The sequence below is a fragment of the Aplidium turbinatum genome, chromosome 2 (genome assembly GCF_918807975.1).
Source record: "Aplidium turbinatum chromosome 2, kaAplTurb1.1, whole genome shotgun sequence".
NCBI classification, from domain to species: Eukaryota; Metazoa; Chordata; class Ascidiacea; order Aplousobranchia; family Polyclinidae; genus Aplidium; species Aplidium turbinatum.
Genome location: NC_137473.1, coordinates 52825673 through 52852021, shown reverse-complemented (window position 1 = coordinate 52852021; position 26349 = coordinate 52825673). Strand labels below are relative to the sequence as shown.

The following is a 26349-nucleotide window of genomic DNA, read 5'->3' as shown; positions in this document are numbered from 1 at the left end:
GTTGCTCCTCAGCGCTTTACAAAGCAGACAGTGTCAATGCAGCCGTAGGCTATAGATGTGCAACTGAGTACATTATTACCCGAATCCACTCCATTGCTCAGTGCCTAGCAGGAATGAAATTCAGTACCATTTTAAAAATGTCTTTGGTATGACCCGACAAGGTATCGAACCCATGCCAACCGATTCAGAGGGTAATTTCGGCGGCCATTTTGAAAACCAATATGGCGGATAATTGCAAAGTGGTTAACGCTTGGTATCTAGGTATGCGTCTAATGGATTTCTTGACTCTTAAAACATAGAATTAGCATGTTTGATAAAGTTTCTAAGTTTATTAGGAGCCAAGATATATCAAAATATATATTTTGCGGCGGCCATTTTGAAAATTCAAAATGACGGCCATGGGGACATCTCTGCAAATGTAATCAAAGTTTTTCAGAGTTCTCATGGTCTAAGCTTTCTGAAAATGTATAGGTTTGCTAATCTCCAAAAATTTTGTATGAAATTACGTAACGAACCTGACTATATGGCCGAAGACGTTCGTAGTTTATAGTTTTATGTTCACTCTAATATATGATGTCAAATGCCGTGTGGTTGCTTGGTTTTATCTGTCTATGGTTAAAGAAAATCACCTCTCTACCAAAATTGTACTACACTAAAAAGTTCGCAAATTGCTCAGGTGACACTCACTGCACAATGGTTGGAACTAATGAGGAGCTGCAATTGTTGTACAATTTGATAACGCTTTTGCGGCATAGGTTATCACTTGAGCGTTTGAATGTGCGTCAAGCTACACAATCACGTTTTCAATTTAAAACGTTTTAGTTTAGCGAAAATTATCTGATCTAATTGCTCAATCTATTGGCGACTTGTAATCTTAATGTAATCTTAATATTTTACACTTAGTCAGGAACAAAATGCAGCCTTCTTAAATCACGGAGCGAGTTTTCGCTTTGATAAACTTCATAGCCCAGTTTTTCCATCACTGGAGCGCAAGACTTTTGTATCATGAAAACTTTGTCAAAAGTCAATTCAGTCCTCCAAGCAGAGATGACATAACTTGCGTTTCTCCGCCAACTGTGTGGTTTCAATTTTGACCAGTTTTTATGATTGACTGGAGAAGTTGCGTTTCGAAGCCACTTTTCAACTTGTTTTGTGATTTCAAGTCCAGCAAAGGCGTAAACTTTTTGGGCAGTTTTGATTGGATCCCAAGCGAAATCTTCGTATCTGATTCGCAGATATCGGTCACGTGATGTAGTATGGTTGAGAATTCGATCGACAAAGTTGACATTCCTTGTAAGTTGTTCGCAAATTTCTTTCGAATATTTTCTACAATAAAAAAGACAAAACTATAAAATAGAAACTTGTTTAGAGTATACAACATTGACTTATATTCATACCAAGCTTATACTGTATTGGTGCAAAACCCGTCTGGTTCGGAAAGGCTGTGATATCGGGTAGTCACTGGTCAGGTAGCTACTTTACCATAACAAATTTTGTAAAAGCCAGTAAAGCTTCAAAGCAATCAACCAGACAGAAGTACAGGCAGAATATCGTTTCAACACAATCAGAAGTTAGAGGTAGAACAGAAAAGAAAATGCATTGGTTTTCCATATAAGAGCTTCTGAATTTTTATCTAAGATAAACTCGTGCTGGTTGATTGTTTTAGAAGGTTTCTTTTCACTCACTCTTTCACTAGAAGGTTTATTGCAGAAGACATTATTATTTTAGCCAAAGATCATTCATGATAAAACTCAATATTAAATTGCTCAGTTTAAAATTAGATTAAATGAGAATATTTCTAAACTGGTATAAAGACTCCACATACTTTATCGAAGAGCTTCGGAGTAGTGTGGAAGCAGACCTCGATTTTGTTGTGGCTCGAGGGTCCCGAACGAGGTGGATTACTTTGATGTTAAAAGCTGGATCTTCAAGCAGTGGGAAAAGCCATTCCAGTTTGCAAAGATAAACTAACTTCATTACAACTACTTTATTCTGAGTGCAGTTCTTTCTCAAAGCTTCCAAATGGATGGAGCCATTTTGCTTGCACCTTTTGTCTCCTTCAGAAAAATCGCAAACCTTCTTTGGAATGAAAGCTCGAATTTTCTTAGATACACCCGCAAAGCATATGTGGTTGTTTTTACACCTGAAATCATAAACACTTTTATGTTTCAATGTCTGCAACTGAACGGTTGCAGTCAAAACGACAAACTCTGCACTTCAAGCATGAATCATGCAAGATCACTTCTAAGGCGGATTCTTTGGCATCAGTTTGATAGTTAAACTGTGCTGCTGAAAAGTGCTTCCAGACAAAATTTCCGGTGAGCACTTTTCACATCGTTTTAGTGGCTGCTGCCAATGAAACGATGTAAACTAACTGTAACATTTTACTACTGCTAAGAGTAGGCTACATTTCAATCTTTGTGCAACAACTGAGATTATAAGCAACATCATAAATTTTTGATTGTAAAGAAAATATAATCTCCTTTTATGCAGTTCCTACTCAACAGCAAATTGGTTATTCTAATTCTTTCACATTGGTTCAAAAACTACCGAAGCGAACAGTGAGTATTTCTTGCCATGCAAAGTTCTATTTGCAAGACTGCATAACAGGGCATAAAGAACACCACTTGGAGATACGAAAGGATAAAAAAATAATCTACAAGCAAAGATATCACATTCAAACAGTTGTGATGGGGTTGGGTGACAGCTGACTTTGGTGACCTTTTGGTCTTTCGCTGCCATCCTTGTTGTACGAGTTATTTGTGTTTTGTATATTTCTGTTTGTTCTTCAACAGAATAAATTGAACTACGAGTTAAACAAAAATTCCAAAGCACATTCAGAACCCTACAAAAATGCTGCTGTCTTTAGTGCAATTGACATAAGATCACCTTACCTTGCGTAGAGATCGCTTCGTTCAGTTCGATTGAATGCTTTTTTGTAAAGAGGCTGTATTTCTTCAAACTCACATTTGAACAAATGTTTCAGGGCTTCGATTCTTTCAAATTTTTGGCACTTTTCATTAAATGGAAATAAAGGTTCGTAGAGATAAAATGCCTTGTTATTTTCTTGATTAAAAATCGATCCAAAAATGCTTGAACCAGAACGTCTCATTGTAAGAATGACTATTGCTTGCGGAGTACTATTCCCTGTTGTTTCTTGGAAGTTTGACTCAGGTCGCTTAGCTATTGGGCCACCTTCTGGCACAACCGGAGACTTACTGGTTTGCTTTGTGATGGAAATTTGATAAGGACCAGTAGTTGAGTGCAAATGCAAGTGTTGGTAAAGTTGTGGATAAGAAATAAAGCAAAGAGAAAGACACATTACAAAAACTGTTGGTAAAGCTACAATATACCGACTGCTGCTCTTTGATTGCATTTTTTGTTGATTTAAAAATCTGTCCTATTCAAATCGCTTTGTCAAAAAGACAACCTGAAAATAGACAAAATAAGATTCTGCTACAGCGACTCATTGACAGTCAAATAATTTTTTATATTAACTGTGGGAGGTCGTGAGACCACTCGGCATGCGACAACTCAGCAATTATTTTTTAGCTACTGTCAAGTCAGCAAATGAAATTTACGTGCTTACGTCGGACTTGCTTGGTCATTGCTTGTCAAACTCATTTTATTGACTTACGACATACCAATTCAGGGCTAGATTTCAGCCGGAACGGTCCGGAACGCCGCTCCGGAAGCTCGATCAAAAAGTTGACTTGTCCGGAACGGCGTTCCGGAAACTCAAATATTTTATACTCTTATTATGCTTTGCCCTGTTTAGAGTAGCGTTAAGATAGTGTTTGTAATTTGTATCATTCATTTGATCCGTTCTTCTTCGTGTGAGCCTCTGGGGCCGAGGGTCAATCCTTTCACCATCCGAGATTCACGATGTTCCCGGACTACACTGGAAGACTACTAGAAAGCAGCCAGTCTTTGGTTTCATCATCCATGACGCGCAGACCTTACACTCCGTTAGGTGGCTTGAAGATGGTATAGTCATTGATGATGTGGTCTGCGGTCTAATCTTCGGCACCACTTTCACAGGAGGGAGAAGAGGCCATTTCCCATTGATGCACGGTTGAGCGAAAAAGCCCGAGACCCGTACGAAGACTGTTGAGGTGCATCCATGCCTGTCTTTGTTGTTAATTTGATTCGTTATTGTACAACCTTGAAGCAGCTTGACTGTCCAGACTCCAGCGCCACATCCTGACGTCTCCGATATTTTGTTGAACCACCTTATTACGTTACAAATAGTTTTTCCTGTATTTTTCCACTTTTATTACTGACTGTTTCCCGCTGCTTAGCACCACTCGGCACTCAGTATGCCTTGCTCTATTCAGAGTAGCCTTGTATGTCTGAGCAGTCGTGATACCAACTGGTAAGAGTAGCAATAAGAATAGTCTTATTCCGCGATCTATAGGTCAAGATCCCCACAGAAGTACACCGTGGAAGTTCAGTGTCGTCAAAATCTTGAACCTCAGAACAAAGTCTTTGAGCAATATCCAGTGTCAAAAGTTTTACGATTTGGCTTCGGCTTCTTATAAAACTTTCAATGCTGGACAGCTAAGTGCTGTTAGCCAACGAGTTTTACTAGTACGTCGACTAACTTCCTTGCAGTATTGACCGTGTTTGCCCTGAGGGGGTAACGTTACATCACCGATCTAAATTTATTTCTTTATGTGTATAATTTTTTAGCATGTTAAAAAAATTCTTCTAAAAAACTTTGACACATCAAATATTTGACTTACAAAACTATGTTTCCGGTAGAAGTAGTGAGTTTAGATAAGAAATGAACAAAATTACAAGTTTCGTTATCTGCCAGGAAGCGAAAACTTGTGGAAGACAGCCAAGAAGCCACTTCCAATCCTGCCGATTCGGCCCCTTTTGACTTACCATCTTCGTCTTCAACTTCTGTTGCACAAGTGTCTACATCTGTAAATGCTTCAATTTCTCCTGATCTACCGGCTCTGTCCTCAAGTAATGAATGGCCTGATTGCTGGACTACATCCCAGAAAACAAATTATCAAAACCAATAGGGAATGGCTCACAGCCAAAGGCGGAAAACTTGGTTGTGTAAAATTTGGACAAGTTGGCAATTTAAGCTTAGAAAAAACAGCGGGGCCAATAATTTCACGAGAATGAAGCCAAATAAACATAAATTACAATGGAACTACCATATCACAACAGTTAAGTTCCCTTCAGAAAAAAATATACAAACATCGCGAAAGTGCTGGCCACAAATCAGAGTCGCTCATTTTAACACAGTCGAAGGAAAACCGTATTTCAAGTGCAGTTGAGGTACAATATTCCCGTGAAAAAGCGTTCACACAAAAAATATTTTGAACTGTGTACAAAGGAAAACCAATCATTTAACAACTTCGAGAGTGAAATAGATGTGCAGGAACTCAATGAACTTGAAATGAGCTGTATTTTGCATTCATGTTTTACCTGAAAGAACATTGTGCAGCATGTAATTACAGAAATGAGGACAAATCTACTTAAAAAAATTGTTGAGCATCGTAAAAGTATATCTATAATTCTTGATGAGTCGACCACGTTGAGCCACATATCCACTCTGATTATAAATATTTGCCCTGTACCGTACCAATGTACCATCTTCAATGTACCATCTTCAAGCCATCTTCGGTACCAGTCTTGTCGGAAGTAAAAAACTAACGTTCCGGAAGCTAATCTTCTGGAAATCTACCACTGTAGGTACATGTTTGAAATATGCAAGTAATAGGCCTATACACAATGCAAAAGTTACACAAGTTCCCATACCGACAGGGGGACAACGAGACTAGTCAATTGCCACCATACGGAAATGACGATTTTGCCATTTAAAACAAGCTTACAAGAGAAAAATAAAAAATAAAACGTTAAAACGTTCCCGTGCTTCAACATACCCACCAAAAAATAAAATAAAAAATAAAAACATAATTTAAGATAACGTAGGCCTAAACACAAATGACAAGGGACTGTTGGTTTTCATAACATATCACTTACGATGCACTGTAGCTTTGTAAAATTAACGTTTTGATCTCTTTTTTGAAACAATGAAATGATAAGTTTTTTAGCCTACTTCGAACCTCTGACCAATGGACTTTTTGCCAAGTTGTGTGTTTGATCTATTTATAAAATAGTTGTTGCTTGTTTGATATCTTGCGTTATGCTGATGAATGGATGAAGCATTTGTAAATAAATCACAATACGTAGACGGATACTGATTCATATGAACTTTGTACATATGTTTTTTTTATTTTAATGTTATGTATGTCTTTTAGTTTCAAGATGTTCATTTTGAAAAATAAAGAATTAGTGTGAGCATAGTAATTTTGTTTCGTAATTATTCTTATAACCTTTTTTTGTAATTTTATTAATGGATCCAGTACACTGTCACAGGCCTTTCCCCAACTTGATATACAAAATTGCAAATGACAATAAATCAAAGCAATGTCAATGTACACACTGTAGGCAGCAGCATAGATTTATTTTTATGCATACCGGTGGTCACAGCGGTAAACCATAATCTCTTCGTGGGAAAATTGTAACATAAAGTTCCCGGATCCGTTCGTCTGCATGTAATGACCGAAAAAGAAACACTCCTCAAAACGTCTATTCAAAAAGTGTATTCCTGTAAAATTAGCCCGCGGCTATCGAAAATGGGACGCAACACCGTACGCCTCTAAAACTGTCACTACAGAACAGATTACTTGGTTAAAAGACGGAAAATTTGTCCAGCTAGCAAGCACCAAGCAAACAGTTAAATCTGCGACTAACTCTCAAGCAACCATTTCACGAATGACTAGAATAATTTGCGATATCTCAAATGCACGTAGACAGTAACTGTGACGCAATAATGAAAGACAATTATGAAGTCATTCAAACAGGTGTTCAAGCGGCTAATGCAATATTTCATCAGGTCTTACGACCGATGGTGCAATATTTGGACATTTTCTAGCAATTTCCATGACGTAAGATGCCAGCTAAGTTAAGTAGACCATAACGGTTTTTATATGACGTTTGATTTGGTGAAAATTGTCGGGAACATAGCGGCCCCTAGTTATGACAGTCTGACATGGCATAACTAAAAAAGAATTGACGACAATTGTGAGCCAATGAATAAAAACACACGATACACAAATTGTTTGAATCACTCACTTTTAAGTTAATACGTAAATACAAAGGGCATGCAAAGAATGAACAACAATACGGGATAATACACGACGATACATGAAATTGGTACCATAGGCACACGCTAAAATGACGCTATATACAATGGTAGCTAACTGCTCTTGGCTGATGCTGAGCTGCGTCGGAGTCTGCCTCGTTTTCTGACCTAGTCTTATTCTGAAACGATCCCTGTTCCATATCTAGAAAGCTAAAACCTCAATTGCTAAGGTAACAGGGATCAGTAGTCAGTAGATGTTACAGAAAATATATTTCGCACTTATTCAGTGCATCAGAACTGCATCAGATCAGAACTGACGATGCACTGAATAAGTGCGAAATACATTTTCTGTAACATCTACTGACTACTGATCCCTGTTACCTTAGCAATTGAGGTTTTAGCTATATACAATGGTTGCGATAATAACCGACTGTATCTGGGCTCAGACAAGTATCGGCCACCGCAGACAAAACCAGGCTCAAACCGTAACACTTAGGTGTTCTTTACGGGGGCGAGGCATGAAATATCCCTCAACACGTAGTCTACTTTCACTTTCCCCGTACTCTCATCATAGTTGCAGACGGCAACTTTATCTCTACGAACCACAGGCTTCCCTTTCCTAATTTGTGGAACTAACTCATGCACCCTCCCAAGTTGATACTTCCCACGTTTACCAATGTCTTGGAGAGAACCCACCACTACAAGTTGACCAGGCTCCAAATTCTCGGCCATTTTTAGCCATTTTTTCCGGCCCTGAAGACCTGACAAGTAAAAATCGATCCATTTACTCCAAAACTGCTGAGAAAGTGACAAATTGAACCGATAATCCCTTCTTAGTTGGTCACGATCATGTGGTTGCCCAACAACACAGTATGGGTCTAAGTATGGGGTCAAAAGTGAGGCAGGGGTGATGACAGTAAAATCCCTAGGGTCGTCACTCAAAGGTACCAAAGGGCGTTCGTTCACGATCCGAACAGCACTGCTTGTGTACGTAAGCAGTTCAATGAAATTGGGCTTGCGTATTGACGAGTCCAGAAGGTGAAAAAGTACTTGGTCATATCGGCCACGAAACCAAATCTACTCAGCCGAAATCTAGCCAAGAGATCTGCCAGAGGGTTTAACAAGTCAGGACCCGAAAACATTACATCATTAACACAAGTTCCTCGAAATTCAGACTTGTCATCGTAAACAATGCGCTTTTTTAATTGTGACGTCACAAAGTATGGTAAATACCACTGAAAGCCTTTTACATTTTCTGCTTCACCAGCACGCTCAATATAGCCATTAGATTTAAGATCTTTTATGGTGTCGGTAAGGAAATCACGAAGTTCAGGTTGTTTTAAAGCCTTCTTCCTTAAAGCAGCAGCTCTATCTGACGCCAACACAAATTTGTTAGGTAAATCAATATCTTTCTTCAACGGTACAAGTATCTCAAATCGACCATCTTTCAACTCAATATTCGGTTCGACAAGTTCTCTAACCAAAATATCATTGCGAGACAATTCACAGGTTTCATTTTGCAAGGTCAAATCCTGAATGACTTTATTCAGGTCTGCTATTTCCATATCACGAGACTCAATTTTACGCTGAAAGCCAGAGATGACATCCGACTCTGAAGACGTCTGCACTCTGCACACTTTAGCAACGCTTTCAACTAAGGGTGACTTACCACCACAAGCCAACCAACCGAGAGGAGTGAGCAAAGCATGTGGTTCACTACGATTCTCACCAACACGCTCTTCTTTAGCACACATCAAATAAGCGTTGTCGTTTCCAATCAGTACATCTACAGTACTACAATCATTCAAATGAAACATATTCACGTCATGAAAATGACGGAAACTACTTAAATCCTGCTTATGTGGTAAAGTTTTAACATCGTCAGCCCAAGCTGGGTTAACCACCGAAGTTATATCAGAAAACAGTTCATTCGTCTCTAACGACTGAATGTTGAGTTTAACAAGGTCAGCACAAGTAGGTTTCTGACCAGCCAGAGTATCCATTTTAAACGACGCTTTGTCATACGGTTTAACGTCAAGTTCGCAGACCAAATCACTCGAAACAAAAGTCAACTGCGAACCAGGATCATGCTGACAATGCACAGGGCCGGATTTAGCTGATGGGGGGCCCGGGGCACTTTTAGATCGGGGGGCCCCCGTGCAAAAAAATTTTTTGCGCCTTCGGCGCGAAAAACCATTTCTACGTCTACAGTAGCATCAGTCCACTACTGCACAGCATTTTGTAGAAACTTTAAAGGCCAAAAGGAAAAAAATAACACAAAATCACATTTTTTTCACATAGGGGGGCCCTTCAAAAGTCGGGGGGCCCGGGGCAACTGCCCCCTCTGCCCCCCCCTAAATCCGGGCCTGACAATGCACCAACTTCGATTTGCCAGTCATTGGATTCAAAACACGAGCAGCAGTAACGCGGTTAAAGGCTGCTTTAACATTTCCAATCTTAACATTACGCACAGGAACTTTGGCACCAGCATCATCTTTACCGACCGAATTCAGAGAATCACGTGACGTCACATAAAAATCATGCAGAAGAAAATAGTGTTTCCTATCGTTGTTAGGCCCACACTTACGACAGTTGTTTGCATGAACGCAATCCCTAACCATATGCTGGCGCAAACAATTCAAGCATTTGCCAGCTTTCACAATGACATCTCTCCGATCTTTAGGTGTCAAGCGCAAAAATTCTTTACAATTAGACAAAAAATGATATTCAACTTGACCACGTGACGAACAATAAAAACATGCCGGTATGTCTCTACGTCTGGCCACACCACCGCGCGGTGCGCCAACAGCAGTCGAGTACTGCAAACTCCCTGAAATCACATTATCATGGGGTTTTACCGACGTCTGCCTAACGGGACATGAAGGCAATTTTCCTTTGCCAGACTTTTTAAAATGCTGCGACTCACCAGAATCGCCCATTAGCATAATGCTAAAATCAGTCGACTTGCGCGTTTCCTCCCGTACTACAAATTCAAACAAACTCTGAAAAGTAGGCTCATCAGTGCCACCATACTGATCACCTAAAAAGTCAAGATAACGCTGCTTAGCGTCAAACGGGAGTCGCTTAGCCAAATCCAAAACAAAACGTCCTTCCAATTTGTCACGCTGACCATAAGCTTGCGCGTAAAGCAGACACTGCGACAATTCATCTTTAAACTCTTTCAGATCACTGGAAGAGGTCGAAGTAAATTTGCTACCATAGCGATACTTTCTAATTTCCGGTTCGGCGAAAAGACCTCCACGAACCCCAAAACGCTGGGACAAGCGAGCTAACGACATTTCTATCCTGTCTTCTTCTGACAAGCCAGGAGTGTCGGAAACCAAATTAGCAATCGTTTGCGCAGCTGTTCTAACACAAGCTGCTTGTAACAAAGTCAAACGAGTTCCTATGAAGGGTGAAGCTGCCATTAAGGCCGTAACACGATTTTTAAAGAAGATAAATGGCATATTATTACCATCGTAACCAATCAAGGCCGCCTTATCGAAAAACGTCCTACTATTTTGGTATTCAAAAAAGCAATCCTGTTGTTGAGAATTCGACTTAGCGGGAGAAGACAAACTATATCCCTTAAAGGGCTGGTGGGGCTCAGTCACATGCACAGCCCGATCACGATCCTCACACACGTTAAAATCAGGAGACGCGTTACGCCTCTCACAATCACCTAAATTACGTGTAGCTGGGCGATCAAAAACTAGCGGCGCAGAAAACTGTGAAGGGGGCAAGACATTACTTCTGATAGCGGCCCCGTGACCTGTACGCTCTGGGGGAGGAGTTCGGCTATAATTCGCAGGCCTTGGCTCTACAGCCTTCGGAAGACCCTTAGCCGCGGCCCCGAGACCTCCTGAAACAGCTGGAAAACGTGTGGATTGCACTGGTCCACTTACAGATTGAACAGGCGTCTGGAAAAGGTTATGTAAATTAAACTGTGATTGATGTTCATTTCTGGAATGCCTAGAAGAGCCCTTCTTGGAGCTACACCGGGAGCCCACATCTGATCGATATTCAGCCAAAGCTACCTCTTTACGTTGTTCAGCCCTCAACTGTGCGTCTTTGAGTGCAAACTCAGCAGCTCTCGCGGTGGCCTCAGCAGCTCTCGCTTCAGCCTCAGCTCTCGCGACGGCCTCTGCTCGTACGGCCTCAGCTCGTATGGCATCAGCTCGTATGGCATCAGCTCTCGCGGTGGCCTCAGCAGCTCTCGCTTCAGCCTCAGCTCGTATCTGGAGCTCCTCTTGTCTTAGCTGCAGGTTAATTTGTGCCACTATCCGAGACGAACTCGTAGACATCCTAGTGCTTACATTTGAGGCGCTATCCTCAGGATGTATGTCAGCATCCAACATATCTGAGAACTCACTTTCTTTTTGTTCGAAGTTATTTTTTAACGAGTTAAATTCGGGATCTACCCTATCACGAAGTTCTGCCAAGATTGCAGAGTTAAAAATTTTAGTCAAAAGAGCATGGAAATGCCGTAAATCTTCTTCCAAAGTAGAGAACTTAGATCTAAAAATTAACAGTTCCTGCTTATCACTCAAAGAACCTAGGGCTACAGAAAGTTCCCCAATTTGAGTCAAAATATCCCTTCTAAGATGCCGGGCCTCTCGAACTGACTTAGCCTCATCGTTACTGGGTCTCTCCCCAGAATGGCCTGCCCGACCGCAAAGAACACCATCAGGCTTAAACTCAGTCGAGTCGACGGCGGTCGAGTCCCTGTCGCCACCGAGTGTAGACATATTAAATGTTGGGGCTAAATTTAACAATTAAAAAAATTACGTTACACAAACACACACAATTAAGTTATAAGAAACTTAACTGCAAAGATCGTAAAATACAAAAAGAATTTAAATGCACGATACCGTAGCTGTACGGGTATATGAAGTCCTAAAGTCCACAAAACTTGCTTGGATTCGTTCATTTGAATCTTCAAGCACAGATCGATTGTCTTTAATCTTTTTTCTTCAAATGAATGTCAATGTTGTTTTTTCTTCAGAACCAACAAAGAAACGCCTTTAATTTTTAACTTGAAGTTCTTCAGTACCAACTGAAAAGAAATATCTTTAATTTTCTTTGCTTCTGTAGACTACCAACCAACAGATCTTCTTTTATTATTTCTTTGCTTCAGTACCAAACACTAGACAGAGCCACGTCTTTTATTTTTTTATGCCTTCAAGTGCTTCTTGGCCTACCAGCTAACAAAAACGTCTTTTATTTTTTATGGTCACAGCGGTAAACCATAATCTCTTCGTGGGAAAATTGTAACATAAAGTTCCCGGATCCGTTCGTCTGCATGTAATGACTGAAAAAGAAACACTCCTCAAAACGTCTATTCAAAAAGTGTATTCCTGTAAAATTAGCCCGCGGCTATCGAAAATGGGACGCAACACCGTACGCCTCTAAAACTGTCACTACAGAACAGATTACTTGGTTAAAAGACGGAAAATTTGTCCAGCTAGCAAGCACCAAGCAAACAGTTAAATCTGCGACTAACTCTCAAGCAACCATTTCACGAATGACTAGAATAATTTGCGATATCTCAAATGCACGTAGACAGTAACTGTGACGCAATAATGAAAGACAATTATGAAGTCATTCAAACAGGTGTTCAAGCGGCTAATGCAATATTTCATCAGGTCTTACGACCGATGGTGCAATATTTGGACATTTTCTAGCAATTTCCATGACATAAGATGCCAGCTAAGTTAAGTAGACCATAACGGTTTTTATATGACGTTTGATTTGGTGAAAATTGTCGGGAACAACCGGTACAGTTTATTTTCGCGGGCTTGAGCTTGACACATTTGCATTTAAAGAGAGAAATGAAAGTAAAAAGATCGCATTTGTTTTTTTCTCAAAATTCATCAAGGTAATCACGGACCCGAAAATGCTTTCTCACGGACCCTCAAAGGGTCCGGGGACCCCAGGTTGGGAACCACTGCTCTATTGCATTTATTCGCAATTCACAACTGACTTGCAAAAGGAACATAACTGAATAATTTGTTTGACTGTTGTTGTAAGCTACGTAATTTTCAACTTTTTTAGGTCATATTTTGTGCCAAATCTTTGCAGTAATCTTATTGCACTACTACACGATGTATTAAAAGCTAACTCGTGCTCTTTTAAATACAATAAAACAAATATTTTTGTGATTGTATTAGAAGATGAGAGTAGAGTTTAGCTACTCCCCGATTGCGTGTCAGTGTAGCACCAAACATCAACAACTAGAGGTGGATGGCCTCCCAACAGCCCTAAAGTTCGATCAATCCTGATCAATTGATAGTTTGTGAAAAGCGTTTAAACATAAAACGTTTAAATGTTTAATTAAAAAATTAAACTATTTTACACAAAAGTTGTGTGGTTAAGAAACTGAATTTTGTGGGACGCATTTTGAAATTTTAAACGAGGCATCATCGCGTCCCGACGCACAGTTGAGAATCACTGTAAAACATAAATAATTCACAAACAATGCTTAATTGTCGTAATTTATCAGTCATGCTGCAACTTCCCAAACTTTCACAGACCTCCTGAAAACGCTTTGTGGAACCCCGGTTGAGAGCCCCTGCTTTAAGCGGTTGTGGCCATCGGTTACATAGTCATTTAGTCAGCCACCACCCCATCACAGTAAATCTAATTACACACAGAGATGGGCGTGATCTTGATCTTGAAAATCACAAGTGATCTTGAAGATCAAGATCGTGATCTTGATCTTGATCTTCAAGATCACTATTTTTTTGGTGATCTTGATCTTGATCTTCAAGATCACTATTTTTTTGGTGATCTTGATCTTGATCTAAGATCACTTTTTTTTGTGTGATCTTGATCTTGAAGAACAATAAGATCAAGATCACTTTAAAATTGAAGTTTACTTACTAGATAGAGGCATTTTTTTAGAACTCGTAGGCCTACTGTACAAAGTAGTTAGTGGCAACTACTAACATTAAGCCACTGTTAATGTGATATGTGTCCAACAAAAGACGATTTAAAGTCTCCATCTGATCTGGTCAGTGTTGCCATTTCAAAATTTAAAAAGTTTTCTGTGTTGGTCATAATAAAGAAGTCAACTTCCGTGTACTACTTCATGTTGACGTATAATAAATTTGTTCACAATTTCCATGTGTGAATTTTAAAGAAATGTTTGCTTTCTTTGACCCAATTTTAGATGTTTCAAAAGTCTAGAATGGCGGTGTTAAAAAATTTAGAATCTAGCCGATTTTAGTCATGTAAAGTGGTTTCTTGCAGCAAATCAACCAGACCAAGACTTGTTTAGGGTCTGAGTATGGAGCGGTTTGTCTGACCGCACACCTCTGAACTTTTTTGATAGCAGACAACAGTATCAACGTTGCCAGATGGATAAATGGTGCAATAAACTTTAACATAATACAGTGAAAGTTAAAACTACTTAGTAACACGTATAAAAACTGTCACATGAATCAGACAAAAATTTGGTAAAAAATGATGCAGTTCAAAGTTTATTTTTATTTATTTATTATAAATAAAAATAAATTTTTAAAATAAAATATAATATAAAATATAATTAGAATAAAATAAATTAATATTTATTTATTATAAATAAAAAGTATAAAACTAATTGCAAATTTTGCGACTTTTTCAGTAGCCTACTGCTGTAATTAACCTCGGCCTTGGGTGTGACGTTGCGATTCTACGCAAACTACGTCAACAATTGATAGGCTTAATAGCAACAGTCACTAACTTATTACAATTCTTTGGCCAGCGATCGAGTAGTTAAAAGTAAAAGTTAGCAATACCAACTATATACCTTTACCCAGGTTGCTTATGGTAATTATTTTTTGCAACATCATTGATCAAAAACTTCATTTTTTTCAAGAACACAAAAAGTGATCTTGAAAGTGATCTTGATCTTCAAGATCACGATCTTGATCTTAATCTTCAAGATCACATAGTTTGGTGATCTTGATCTTGATCTTCAAGATCACCTATTCTTGGTGATCTTGATCTTGATCTTCAAGATCACCAATACTGGTGATCTTGCCCATCTCTGATACACATTTATACACACTAGTGTGTAGAGGCAGGCACACTACTTCATTGAATAAAGAGTTCACCAGTGAGATTGAGAAACAAATGCTGTTGGTTTGAATCTCCATTCTCAGACTGAGTAAGCCGAGGATGAAGACTCAAACCAGCGACCAAGAATTAACCAACGACCAATATGTGATTGTGTGCTAGAATAGGCTACAGCACTTGCAAAAGTTTTCCTGAAATAACGGAGAAAAACATAGCTTATATTATTATAAATTGTTTTGCCTGTAGGTGACCCAAAATTATTTTGGTCCGGGACCCATAAAAGGCTGAACACAGCTCTCATTGTCAGCCAATAAAACTTGAACGGATTGACACAGTGGTCTTGTAAATTTAAATATTCCAATCGTGTAGCCTACCGGTACGCGGTACCCAATTTTTTTTTTATGCTTAGCCCACCAAAAATTGCCACTTAAAATCAGGGTTTAAATTATTGTACCTCAATTTAAGTATAATTTTTGATGATTTATTTTTATTGCTATTTTTATCTTAAGTATCTGCTTTTGGTTGACTACTCCGCATGTTCTGCTACATCACAATTTTGATTCCCCAAAAAAGAATGCAGATTTCTATAGTTTAATGACGTCACAAATCATTGATTTCATGTTGCTAAGCATTTGTTTATTAATTTTTGCATTATCTCAACAGATTCTCCTATTCATTCACTACCATACCTAAATGTTTTAAGTTACACAATTCAAGCAGCAACGTTGCTAGGAGGCCCAGAGCATAGAGCGTACTTTTGGACCCGGGCCGGGAGTTATTATAATGACGCAAAATCCTTCCATCGAGACTTGAAAAAGCATCCATTCTTTATCGATTTTACTTATCAAAGAATTTATACTTATCAACAATGGTTGTAGGCTATAGGCTAATATATTATTCATTTTTTGTATTCTGTTTTGATGAAACCGCCTTAATGGTAACGAATTGTTATAAAATACAACCTGTAAACTAGGGCCTTGAATAATTTCATGTTCATGGCCACTAGCGTACGCAGGGGGGGCCATTGGGCCATGCCCCCCTCTCCCCTTAAAAATGTTTTAGTAGTTAACGACGTAGATTAAGGCATTTATTATGTATTGGATTGCACTGTCAAGGCAATTAACAATGTTGTTCTATAGACTAAGCAGGGGCGCCGGAACGATTTTTGAGTGGGGGGGCAAGATTACGAAAAAAAGGCACTTTTTTTTACTAAAAGGCAAATTTTTTGTCAAGTTTTAAGATAAGATATAGCGATAATGCTAATGTATCAGCTCACTATGTATTGAGTAATGATAGCCTACAAGTGTCCAGTATACAAAGAAGGGCATCATGCTATGTTATAATGATGTAACCTACTGTCAAGCCTTAAAGCAGCCTGCGGCCATGGCCGCTAAGTAGTGCTTGAATGACCGCCGGTGCTACCTCCTCAATCGGCCAAGTTTGGCCGCCGGTCTCTTCTAACCAATTATTTAATTTCGCAATAGAATGATCGTGGATTAACTGTCGAAAATATGTAGTATCAAAGAGTGACGCAAAATTAGGTCAGCGAGTCATAATCGCCACTGTTGCATTGTGCGGGGATATTTGTTATTGATGGAATATATCCATCTGCGATCACCAGCGCTGTAAGTCTTGTTTGTAATTCTCGACGTTTATTTTAACAAAGTCTTAATCCCAAGTGCTAATTTACATCGGCTGGCAAAATTGTCGTTTTTACGTCGATTCGATGTTGTCGGACATTGAATCGTTGTTAAAAAGGAGAACTAGGTTGGTTGACATCCAAGGAGAAAACATTTTTTGATCATATTTTGCAAAAATTATGCTTCTTTTAGTAATGTCCTTCACATCATTGAAATGCTCATTTTATTACCTTGCCGTCATCGTCAACACATGTCGAACGTTGTTTTTCGTTGCTAAAAAGAATTCTAGGGGAGTGGCAAACTTCTTTAAAATCAGCCACATTGGAGACACTCGTGCGAGTGTCGTTAGATGGTCCCGCAGTACTGGATTACAATCCGGATAAAGCAGTTATTGCGTGGTGCAACGATTCTATTGTAGGACGTCGTACAGGCCCAGACTTCAACAACGCTAAGTGATTATTTTTGCTTTGTTGCAAGTTTAATTCTATTTACTTGTGCTATCGTTATTTTTATTTTGTATTTTGGCCTCCAAGCACACAGATTTGGCCGCCGAGAAGGAGCTCCCGAAAAAAAACGAGTTTTAAGGCCTGTACTGTGTTGCAAAATTTTGTGCCGGAAATATTATTTTGAGGCAAAAATGAAAGATTATTATTAGGCTAAAAGCGAATAGCAGAAATTGTTATATTGCAAAATGTGCAGTTGCTTACATGACTTTAAAAGGGCACCATTGCCCCCCCTGCCCCTCAATCTGCAGAAAAATTGAGGGCAGGGGGAGCATCCGCCCCCCCTGCCCCCCCGCTTCCGGCGCCCCTGAGACTAAGCCAGTACGAAATACATGGCCCAATCCACCTACCCCACCCCAGGTATGCCAATGTAGCATAGTGTTCTGTAAGCCTATTATAGTGAGAAAAAAATGGATAAAGTTTAAACTAAAACCATACTGGGATATCATGAAGACGTCTGGGATATCAATAGCCAGTGGCGTAGCCAGGGGGGGGGGTTGGGGGTTACAAACCCTCTTTAGCACGCGTGTGACGTCACGATATTGAGAATGATGCTTTCAGTCTAAAAAAACTTGCCTAATTTTAAACAAAACTGCATTAAAAGAGCGAGTTTTGCCAATACCAAACATTCAGACATCTCAGCTAGGAATTAGCAACGAGAAAACATAGTGACTTAGCTTTATTTCCGAAAAATATCGAAGAAAACATGATCTTATCCTTTTGCTATGCCACCTGACAGCACCATTTTACAGGAATATTTATACCCACATTTTTGTTGAAAATGCTCTCAGAATGCACCAAATTCAAAGTAACTTTTCAAAATTTTCTGGGGAAGGCCCCAGACCCCCGCCGCTGGGTGTCGTCTCTTCGCCCGCCGGTCGTCAAAACCCCCCATTTCAAAATTCCTGGCTACGCTACTGTCAATACCCCCCCCCCCCCCCCCCTTGAAAAAATCCTGAGTACGCCACTGCTCATGGCTAGGCTATGTGTTGGGCGGTCATCCTCTATGTTTCGCATTACAAACGTAAAGAATATTTAGATACTGTTTATGTTGCAGCATTGGTGACCAGACAAACTGGTAGGCTCCCCACAGGAGTCTCCTGCAAATCAGCAGTTGTGGACTGAGCAAGTGACAATTGAGTTAGCAACATTTGAGCAAGTGGCTGAAGTTGGTAAATGATGAAACTAAGCGAGTAACAGCTGAGCAGGCCATAACTTGGCATGCCATAAGTCAGCAAAATGAGTTTGACAAGCAACAACCAAGCAAGTCCGACGTGAACACGTAAATTTCATTTGCTGACTTGGCAGTAGCTAAAATTTAATTGCTGGGTTGAACCACTTGCTGAGTTGTCGCATGCCGAGTAGTCCGACGACCTCCCACAGTTGGTGTAAAAAAATATTTGGCTGTCAATGAGTCGTTGTAGCAGAATCTTATTTTTTTCTGTTTTCAGCTTGTTTTTTTTGACAAATTGAATTGAATAGGACAGATTTTTAAATCAACAAAAAATGCAATCAAAGAGCAGCAGTCGGTATATTGTAGCTTTACCAACAGTTTTTGTAATGTGTTTTTCTCTTTGCTTTATTTCTTATCGACAACTTTATCAACACTTGCATTTGTACTCAACTACTGGTCCTTATCAAATTCCCATCACAAAGCAAACCAGTAAGTCTCCGGTTGTGCCAGAAGGTGGCGCAAGAGCTAAGCGACCTGAGTCAAACTTACAAGAAAAAACAGGGAATAGTACTCCGCAAGCAATAGTCATTCTTACAATGAGGCGTTCTGGTTCAAGCATTTTTGGATCGATTTTTAATCAAGAAAATAACAAGGCATTTTATCTCTACGAACCTTTATTTCCATTTCACGAAAAGTGCCAAAAGTATGAAAGAATCGAAGCCCTGAAACATTTGTTCAAATGTGAGTTTGAAGAAATACAGCCTCTTTACAAAAAAGCATTCAATCGAACTGAACGAAGCGATCTCTACGCAAGGTAAGGTGATCTTATGTCAATTGCACTAAAGACAGCAGCATTTTTGTAGGGTTCTGAATGTGCTTTGGAATTTTTGTGTAGGCTAACTCACAGTTGAATTTATTTTGTTCTGTTGATGAACAAACAGAAATATACAAAACACAAATAATTCACACGACAAGGATGGCAGTGAAAGACCTAAAGGTCACTAAAGTCAGCTGTCACCCAAACCCATTTTAATTGTTTGAATGTGATATCTTTGCTTGTAGATTATTTTTTTATCCTTTCGTATCTCCAAATGGTGTTCTTTATGCCCTGTTATCAGTGATGGGCATTATCGCCGATAATTTATCGGCGATAATTATCGGCGATAAATTTTTATCGTTTATCGTTATCGCTTAATTATTTTTTCAGTTATCGTTTATCGTTATCGCCAAAGGCAATATTTGATTATCGCCGATAATTAATCGCCGATAAATTTTATTTCGGATCAACACACAAGTGGAAAGACAATGAAAAGTAATATTTTTACTAGCCACCTAGTTCATGAAACTAAAATTAAAACCAGTTCTTCTTCAGTGCCTGAAGTGTGTGTGCACAGGTCGTTGTCATGGGAGGGGCACGCCCCCTGCAGCGACGGCCCTGACAACACAATAATTTTTAGAATTGCAAATTGCAATGCAATGAAATGCATGCAACAAGTCTCTTGTTGTTTTGCTGCAATGGGCAATCGCGAGTAAATTTTACAATTAAAATGTAAGCGCACAGGCGGTACAGATTCCTTTGAAGCGAAGCGAGAAAAATTGGTAAGTGGTTTATGAAAGTGTCGCAATACGAGGCCACTTTTTCATCGGAAACATGGTCTTTCGCGCCACCAACACTGAAACAAGTCATTGCAGAATATGATATTGCTTGAAGCATTTGACATGCAGACCGACATCACACTTTTTGCATCTTGTAGTAGTTTTGCATGACAATAGGCGCATCGAGTTCGAGTTTCGTGGTAAAATTATGCTAAATACAGTATAACCTTTCTTATTTACCCATGCTGCATAGACGAGTGGTGAGAGCGCTGGAACGGCAATCGAAAGGGCGCCGGTTCGACACCGCTCATGAGCATACAGTTGCGTATCGAGTTGCGTGGTAAAATTATAATAACAATATAAAATTATGATATTGCTTGAAGCATTTGACATGCAGACCGACATCACACTTTTTGCATCTTGTAGTAGTTTTGCATGACAATAGGCGCATCGAGTTCGAGTTGCGTGGTAAAATTATGCTAAATACAGTATAACCTTTCTCATTTACCTATGCTGCATAGCCGAGTGGTGAGAGCGCTGGAACGGCAATCGAAAGGGCAGGACACTTAAAGGCATGCCTGAAGGTGGACATGAAGATTGGCTTCCTTGCCTTCCCGTCCACTTAATCTAAATCTTCAACCACCGGGCGTAAGCCTGAATACGACGATGATTTACCTATGCGACATAGCCAACGCTCAATCAAATATTTTTATTCCCACTGATAATACAGTGCCTATATTGTAATTCTTATCTCAACAACTCAGCGTTCTGCCATTGCTTGATGGTGTTCACAAAGAAAACAGAAAAATTTATCTGAAATTATCAGTAAATTACGATAATTATGTTATTGTTCTTGAACAAACACGACTAATTTGACAAGCTTGATGGATTTCACAGTATGCATATTTTTACTAGGCTACCAATAACGCTTAAAATTACTGATAAATTTTCAAGCATTTTGCGTTTTTTGGAATTTTTTCAATTATTGCTGACTTTGCTGTAAACAGCCCGTAGAAAGCAAAATACAAAGTTTGGAATTTTTTATGGTATTTTCATTTGATTTAATTATTTTGCCTACTGCATGTAAGCGGCAGTGTAACTCAATTGAGAAAAGCATCCAACTGGTATCTGAAGGTATAATTATAAGCACGGCGGTTACCTCAGTGGTTTGATTCTGGATCAAGAGGTTGAAGATTGATACCTACTGCCGCTGTTGCGATTCTACTCATGCATAACTTACAAAAAGTTTTGTCCCTTTACAGTATATTATGTTCGATTTTTCGTCATGTTGATGAAAACAGTTTGTGCTGCATGGGATGGGGCAGCGCTAATCGAAAAAAAAAATTATCGTTATCGGACATTATCGGCGATAATTTATCGTTTATCGTTATCGCTTAACTTTTTTTTGATTTATCGTTTATCGTTATCGCTTTAGGCATTTTTCGTTTATCGATTATCGTTATCGCTTAACTGAAAAATGAGTTATCGCGCCCAACACTGCCTGTTATGCAGTCTTGCAAATAGAACTTTGCATGGCAAGAAATACTCACTGTTCGCTTCGGTAGTTTTTGAACCAATGTGAAAGAATTAGAATAACCAATTTGCTGTTGAGTAGGAACTGCATAAAAGGAGATCATATTTTCTTTACAATCAAAAATTTATGATGTTGCTTATAATCTAAGTTGTTGCACAAAGATTAAAATGTACTCTTAGCAGTAGTAAAATGTCAGTCCGAGGATAAACCTATCAAGGCTTTGTCAGTCCGAGGATAAAGATTCAAAACCAAACCAAACCAAACCAAACCATGTTAAAGTCAGTTTACATCGTTTCATTGGCAGCAGCCACTAAAACGATGTGAAAAGTGCTCACCGGAAATTTTGTCTGGAAGCACTTTTCAGCAGCACAGTAACTATCAAACTGATGCCAAAGAATCCGCCTTAGAAGTGATCTTGCATGATTCATGCTTGAAGTGCCGAGTTTGTCGTTTTGACTGCAACCATTCAGTTGCAGACATTGAAACATGATAGTGTTTACGATTTCAGGTGTAAAAACAACCACATATGCTTTGCGGATGTATCTAAGAAAATTCGAGCTTTCATTCCGAAGAAGGTTTGCGATTTTTCTGAAGGAGACAAAAGGTGCAAGCAAAATGGCTCCATTTATTTGCAAGCTTTGAGAAAGAACTGCACTCAGAATGATGTAGTTGTATTAAAGTTAGTTTATCTTTGCAAACTGGAATGGCTTTTCCCACTGCTTGAAGATCCAGCTTTCAACATCAAAGTAATCCACCTCGTTCGGGACCCTCGAGCCACAACAAAATCAAGGTCTGCTTCCAAACTACTCCGAAGCTCTTCGATAAAGTATGTGGAGTCTTTATACCAGTTTAGAAATATTTTCATTTAATCTAATTTTAAACTGAACAATTTAATAATGAGTTTTGTCATGAATAGTCTTTGGCTAAAATAATAATGTCTTCTGCAATAAGCAAAAAAAAAACAACTTCTAAAGCAATCAAACAACACGGGTATAGTGATTTAAATAATAAAATTACATCAAAAATAATATGTTAAAAAAAGATATTAAAATGACTTGGATAAAAATTCGGAAGCTCTAATATGGGAAACCGATGCATTTTCTTTTCTGTTCTATGTCTAACTTCTGATTGGTTGAAACGCTATTCTGCCTGTACTTCTGTTTGGTTGATTACTCTGAAGCTTTGCTGGCTTTTAAAAAAGTTGTTATGTTAAAGTGGCTACCTAACCATTCGACTTCGCAGCCTTTCCAAACCAATTGCGTATTGCACCAATACAATAGGCCTACAGTATAAAGATAAGTTAATGTTGTATACTCACAAGTTTCTATTTCATAGTTTTGACTTTTTTGTTGTAGAAAATATTCGAAAGAAATTTGCGAACAACTTACAAGGAATGTCAACTTTGTCGATCGAATTCTCAACCATACTACATCACGTGACCGATATCTGCGAATCAGATTCGAAGATTTCGCTTGGGATCCAATCAAAACCGCTCAGAAAGTTTACGCCTTTGCTGGACTTGAAATCACGAAACAAGTTGAAAAGTGGCTTCGAAAAGCAACTTCTCCAGGCAATCATAAAAACTGGTCAAAATTGGATGTGCACGGTTTGCGGAGAAACGCAAGATATGTCATCTCTGCTTGGAGGACTGAACTGACTTTTTACAAAGTTTTTATGATACAAAAGTCTTGCGCTCCAGTAATGGAAAAACTGGGCTATGAAGTTTATCAAAGCGAAAACTCGCTCCGTGATTTAAGAAGGCTGCATTTTGTTCCTGACTAAGTGTAAAACATTAAGATTACAAGTCGCCAATAGATTGAGCAATTAGATCAGATCATTTTCGCAAAACTAAAAAGTTTTAGATTGAAAAAGTGATTGTGTGGCTTGACGTTCAAACGTTCAAGTGATAATAATCTATGCCACAAAGGCGTAATCTTAAAAACAAAGGTGTTTCACATTGTACAACAATTGCAGCTATTTAATTCCAACTTGAGGACTTAAAATGAGAACACTTGAAGTCTTCGTCGTGTGATGTCGTCGTCGTGGCTTTTTACATGGTTGGTTGGTTGGTTGTGAATCTATGGTAAACCAGTACACACGACCACAGAATTAACAAGAAAGAAATTTAATTATCGTTTTCGAAACCCACACTTTTTTCGTAACAGCTCATGCTTCTCTTTGTCGGCTGCATAGCCGAGTGATGAGGGCCCTGGAACGGCAATGCAAAGGGCGCCGGTTCGACACCGCTCAAGAGCATGCGGCTGTGTCTTTTGCGGGACACTTATTAAAGTCATGCCTGAAGGTGGACACGAAGATTGGCTTTCTTGCCTTCTTACTTGATACTTACCTCACTTAATCTAAATCTTTGACCACCAGGTGTAAGCCTCTTTGTAAACCACCAGATACGACAAACATGCTTCTTTTTTATCCTTGTTAATTCTATGATCATGTGTAATCGTTTACCATTCTACATACCAGCTCATTGGTTCCAGCCATTGTGCAGTGAGTGCCACCTGAGCAATTTGCAAACTTTTTAGCGTAGGTTGCTTGCTTTTATTATCAACTTCAATATTACTGCTATGAAATTCAATTTGTGTTTTGATTTCTTTATTAAAGCTTGACGTCATCGCAATAGAAATCGTCTAGAAATCATTTTACCGTTCGAGGCAATCTTACTCTAGTCCAGCGGTCACCAAACTACGGCCCGCGGGCCGGAACCAGCCCCGAACTGATTTCATCCGGCCCGCCACGTGCTGCGGAAATAACAGCTGCGTTCAACTGTTAAGGAAAAAGTTACCAAACTTTTTGTAAAGGGCTGACGTTGCTGTTTATCATTAGGCCGCCACAAATGGGGACAGCTTAGGCCAAATTTGGAAAGATGTAATGTTTTCTCAAGAGCACGATGCCCTGTAGTGTATCACAGCAGGGGATAACTTTTCCAGCAACCTTTCGATTTTCATCACAACTTTGCTATTCCACCGCTGACTTTGTTATTTATTGTGCTCAATTCAAGTCAATGAAGATTCTAAATAGTTGTATATCTTTTCGCAATTTGCATCCGGCCCGCAGCTGTTAATCTCGCAGCAATCCGGCCCTCAGAGAAAAAAGTTTGGTGTCCCCTGCTCTATAGTCTATTGCAGTGGTTCTCAAACTGTGGTACGCGTACCACTAGTGGTACGCGGGAGCTTTCGAAGTGGTACTTTGCTATGCCACACTTTTGTTGAAAATACTCTCAGAAGGCACCAAATTCAAAGTAATTTTTCAAAATTTTTTGGGGGAGGTCCCCCAGACCCCCGCCGCTGTGTGTTGCCTTCGGAAAAGTCAAACCTCTCCTTTCAAAATTCCTGGCTATGCTACTGGGTGGTACGCAACGCTAGTGAAAGTTGCTAAGTGGTACAAAATCACTAAAAGTTTGAGAACCACTGGTCTATTGCATTTATTCGAAATTCACATCTGACTTGCAAAAGGAACATAACTGAATAATTTGTTTGACTGTTGTTGTAAGCTACGTAATTTTCAACTTTTTTAGGTCATATTTTGTGCCAGATCTTTACACTAATCTTTTTTGCACTACACGATGTAATAAAAACGTTAACTCGTGTTCTTTTAAATACAATAAAACTGTGATATTCAGTAGCGCACCCAGAAAAAAATTTAGGGGGGGCTAATTCAGAAATTTCGGCCGAATGATTTGCGACAATAGTGACAGTAGGCCAATGCCCATCCTTTTGATTAATATTCAAAGGCACTCACGGCCCACTACCCACCGGTTGCCGATACATCAGTATTCGTTCTCTCAATCAGATTAGAAGTTGGCCTAGTGAACCCCATGCTATTAGAACCATCAGCACTCTCATTCCTATGTCGACTCTCGCAATCTTCTATAGATCTCGACTTTTTTGTCATGTATGACAAAATAGAATTAGCTTTCCGTTTGCCAACACAAGTAAGTGCGAAAACAACAACTAGCACGAAAACAGTTTGAAACAAAACACTAATTGTGTAAACAATAAATTTGATGTGGACATTTTTCCTACTTACAAAACATTTAAAATTAGTTGGTATTTTCAATTAAAGTCCCAGACGCCTACGTTTCTCTGCTCAAATGTCGTATACAGTTTTACACCACGAGAGTACGGGAGCATTTGAACGTTAGAGAGTTAAATAAAGGTGCCATCAAAGACCATAGGCCTACCATGGAGTGTTCTTTTTGCACAGATCAAAAATTCTCTGCTGACTCATTTAAAATTTTACGCAAAGGCAAATCCCAATTTGACACCAAAATTCAAAAAGCACTGTTAACGCTACAACCCAAATTCAAACAAACAATTACTTGCTGGAGGCCCGTCCATTCTCCTTAACATTTACCTGATGTATCATGTTCCCTGTGGTGCAAATTTTTTTGTAGTTATGTAGTTGCCTTTTCCTAATGTAAATTTACCTTCAAGAAGTTGAACTTTATCGCATTTTTTAATTACCTTATTTTCAGATTCCTGATGAGGGCTCAAAGTTTAGCCAAAATCGTTCGACTGTTAAAACTATTTGTAAATATGTAAAATATATTGTTATAGTTCTCTGCCCTGTTGTATTGTTGTGTCTTATTTATATCTAACCTGTAAGCAAAAGTAGCTAACTGCTCTTGGCTGATGCTGAGCTGCGTCGGAGTCTTAGTTTAG

General features: G+C 39.1%; 2 protein-coding genes across 2 annotated transcripts; one reads left to right on the top strand and one right to left on the bottom strand.

Annotated features, from left to right (window-relative positions):
- Positions 1-899: 899 nt before the first annotated feature.
- Positions 900-3322, bottom strand: LOC145764408 (carbohydrate sulfotransferase 3-like). The gene is made up of 3 exons (XM_082576024.1): positions 2895-3322; positions 1826-2143; positions 900-1326 (listed from the first exon to the last, which is right to left on the bottom strand). Exons 1-3 carry the CDS (start codon positions 3320-3322, stop codon positions 900-902), a joined length of 1173 nt encoding a protein of 390 aa, XP_082432150.1.
- A 15533-nt stretch (positions 3323-18855) lies between these two features.
- On the top strand, positions 18856-25244 carry LOC145765239 (carbohydrate sulfotransferase 3-like). The gene is made up of 3 exons (XM_082577025.1): positions 18856-19357; positions 22182-22499; positions 23029-25244. The coding sequence occupies exons 1-3, from the start codon at positions 18876-18878 to the stop codon at positions 23453-23455; spliced, it is 1227 nt and encodes a 408-aa protein (XP_082433151.1). The 5' UTR covers positions 18856-18875; the 3' UTR covers positions 23456-25244.
- Positions 25245-26349: the final 1105 nt, after the last annotated feature.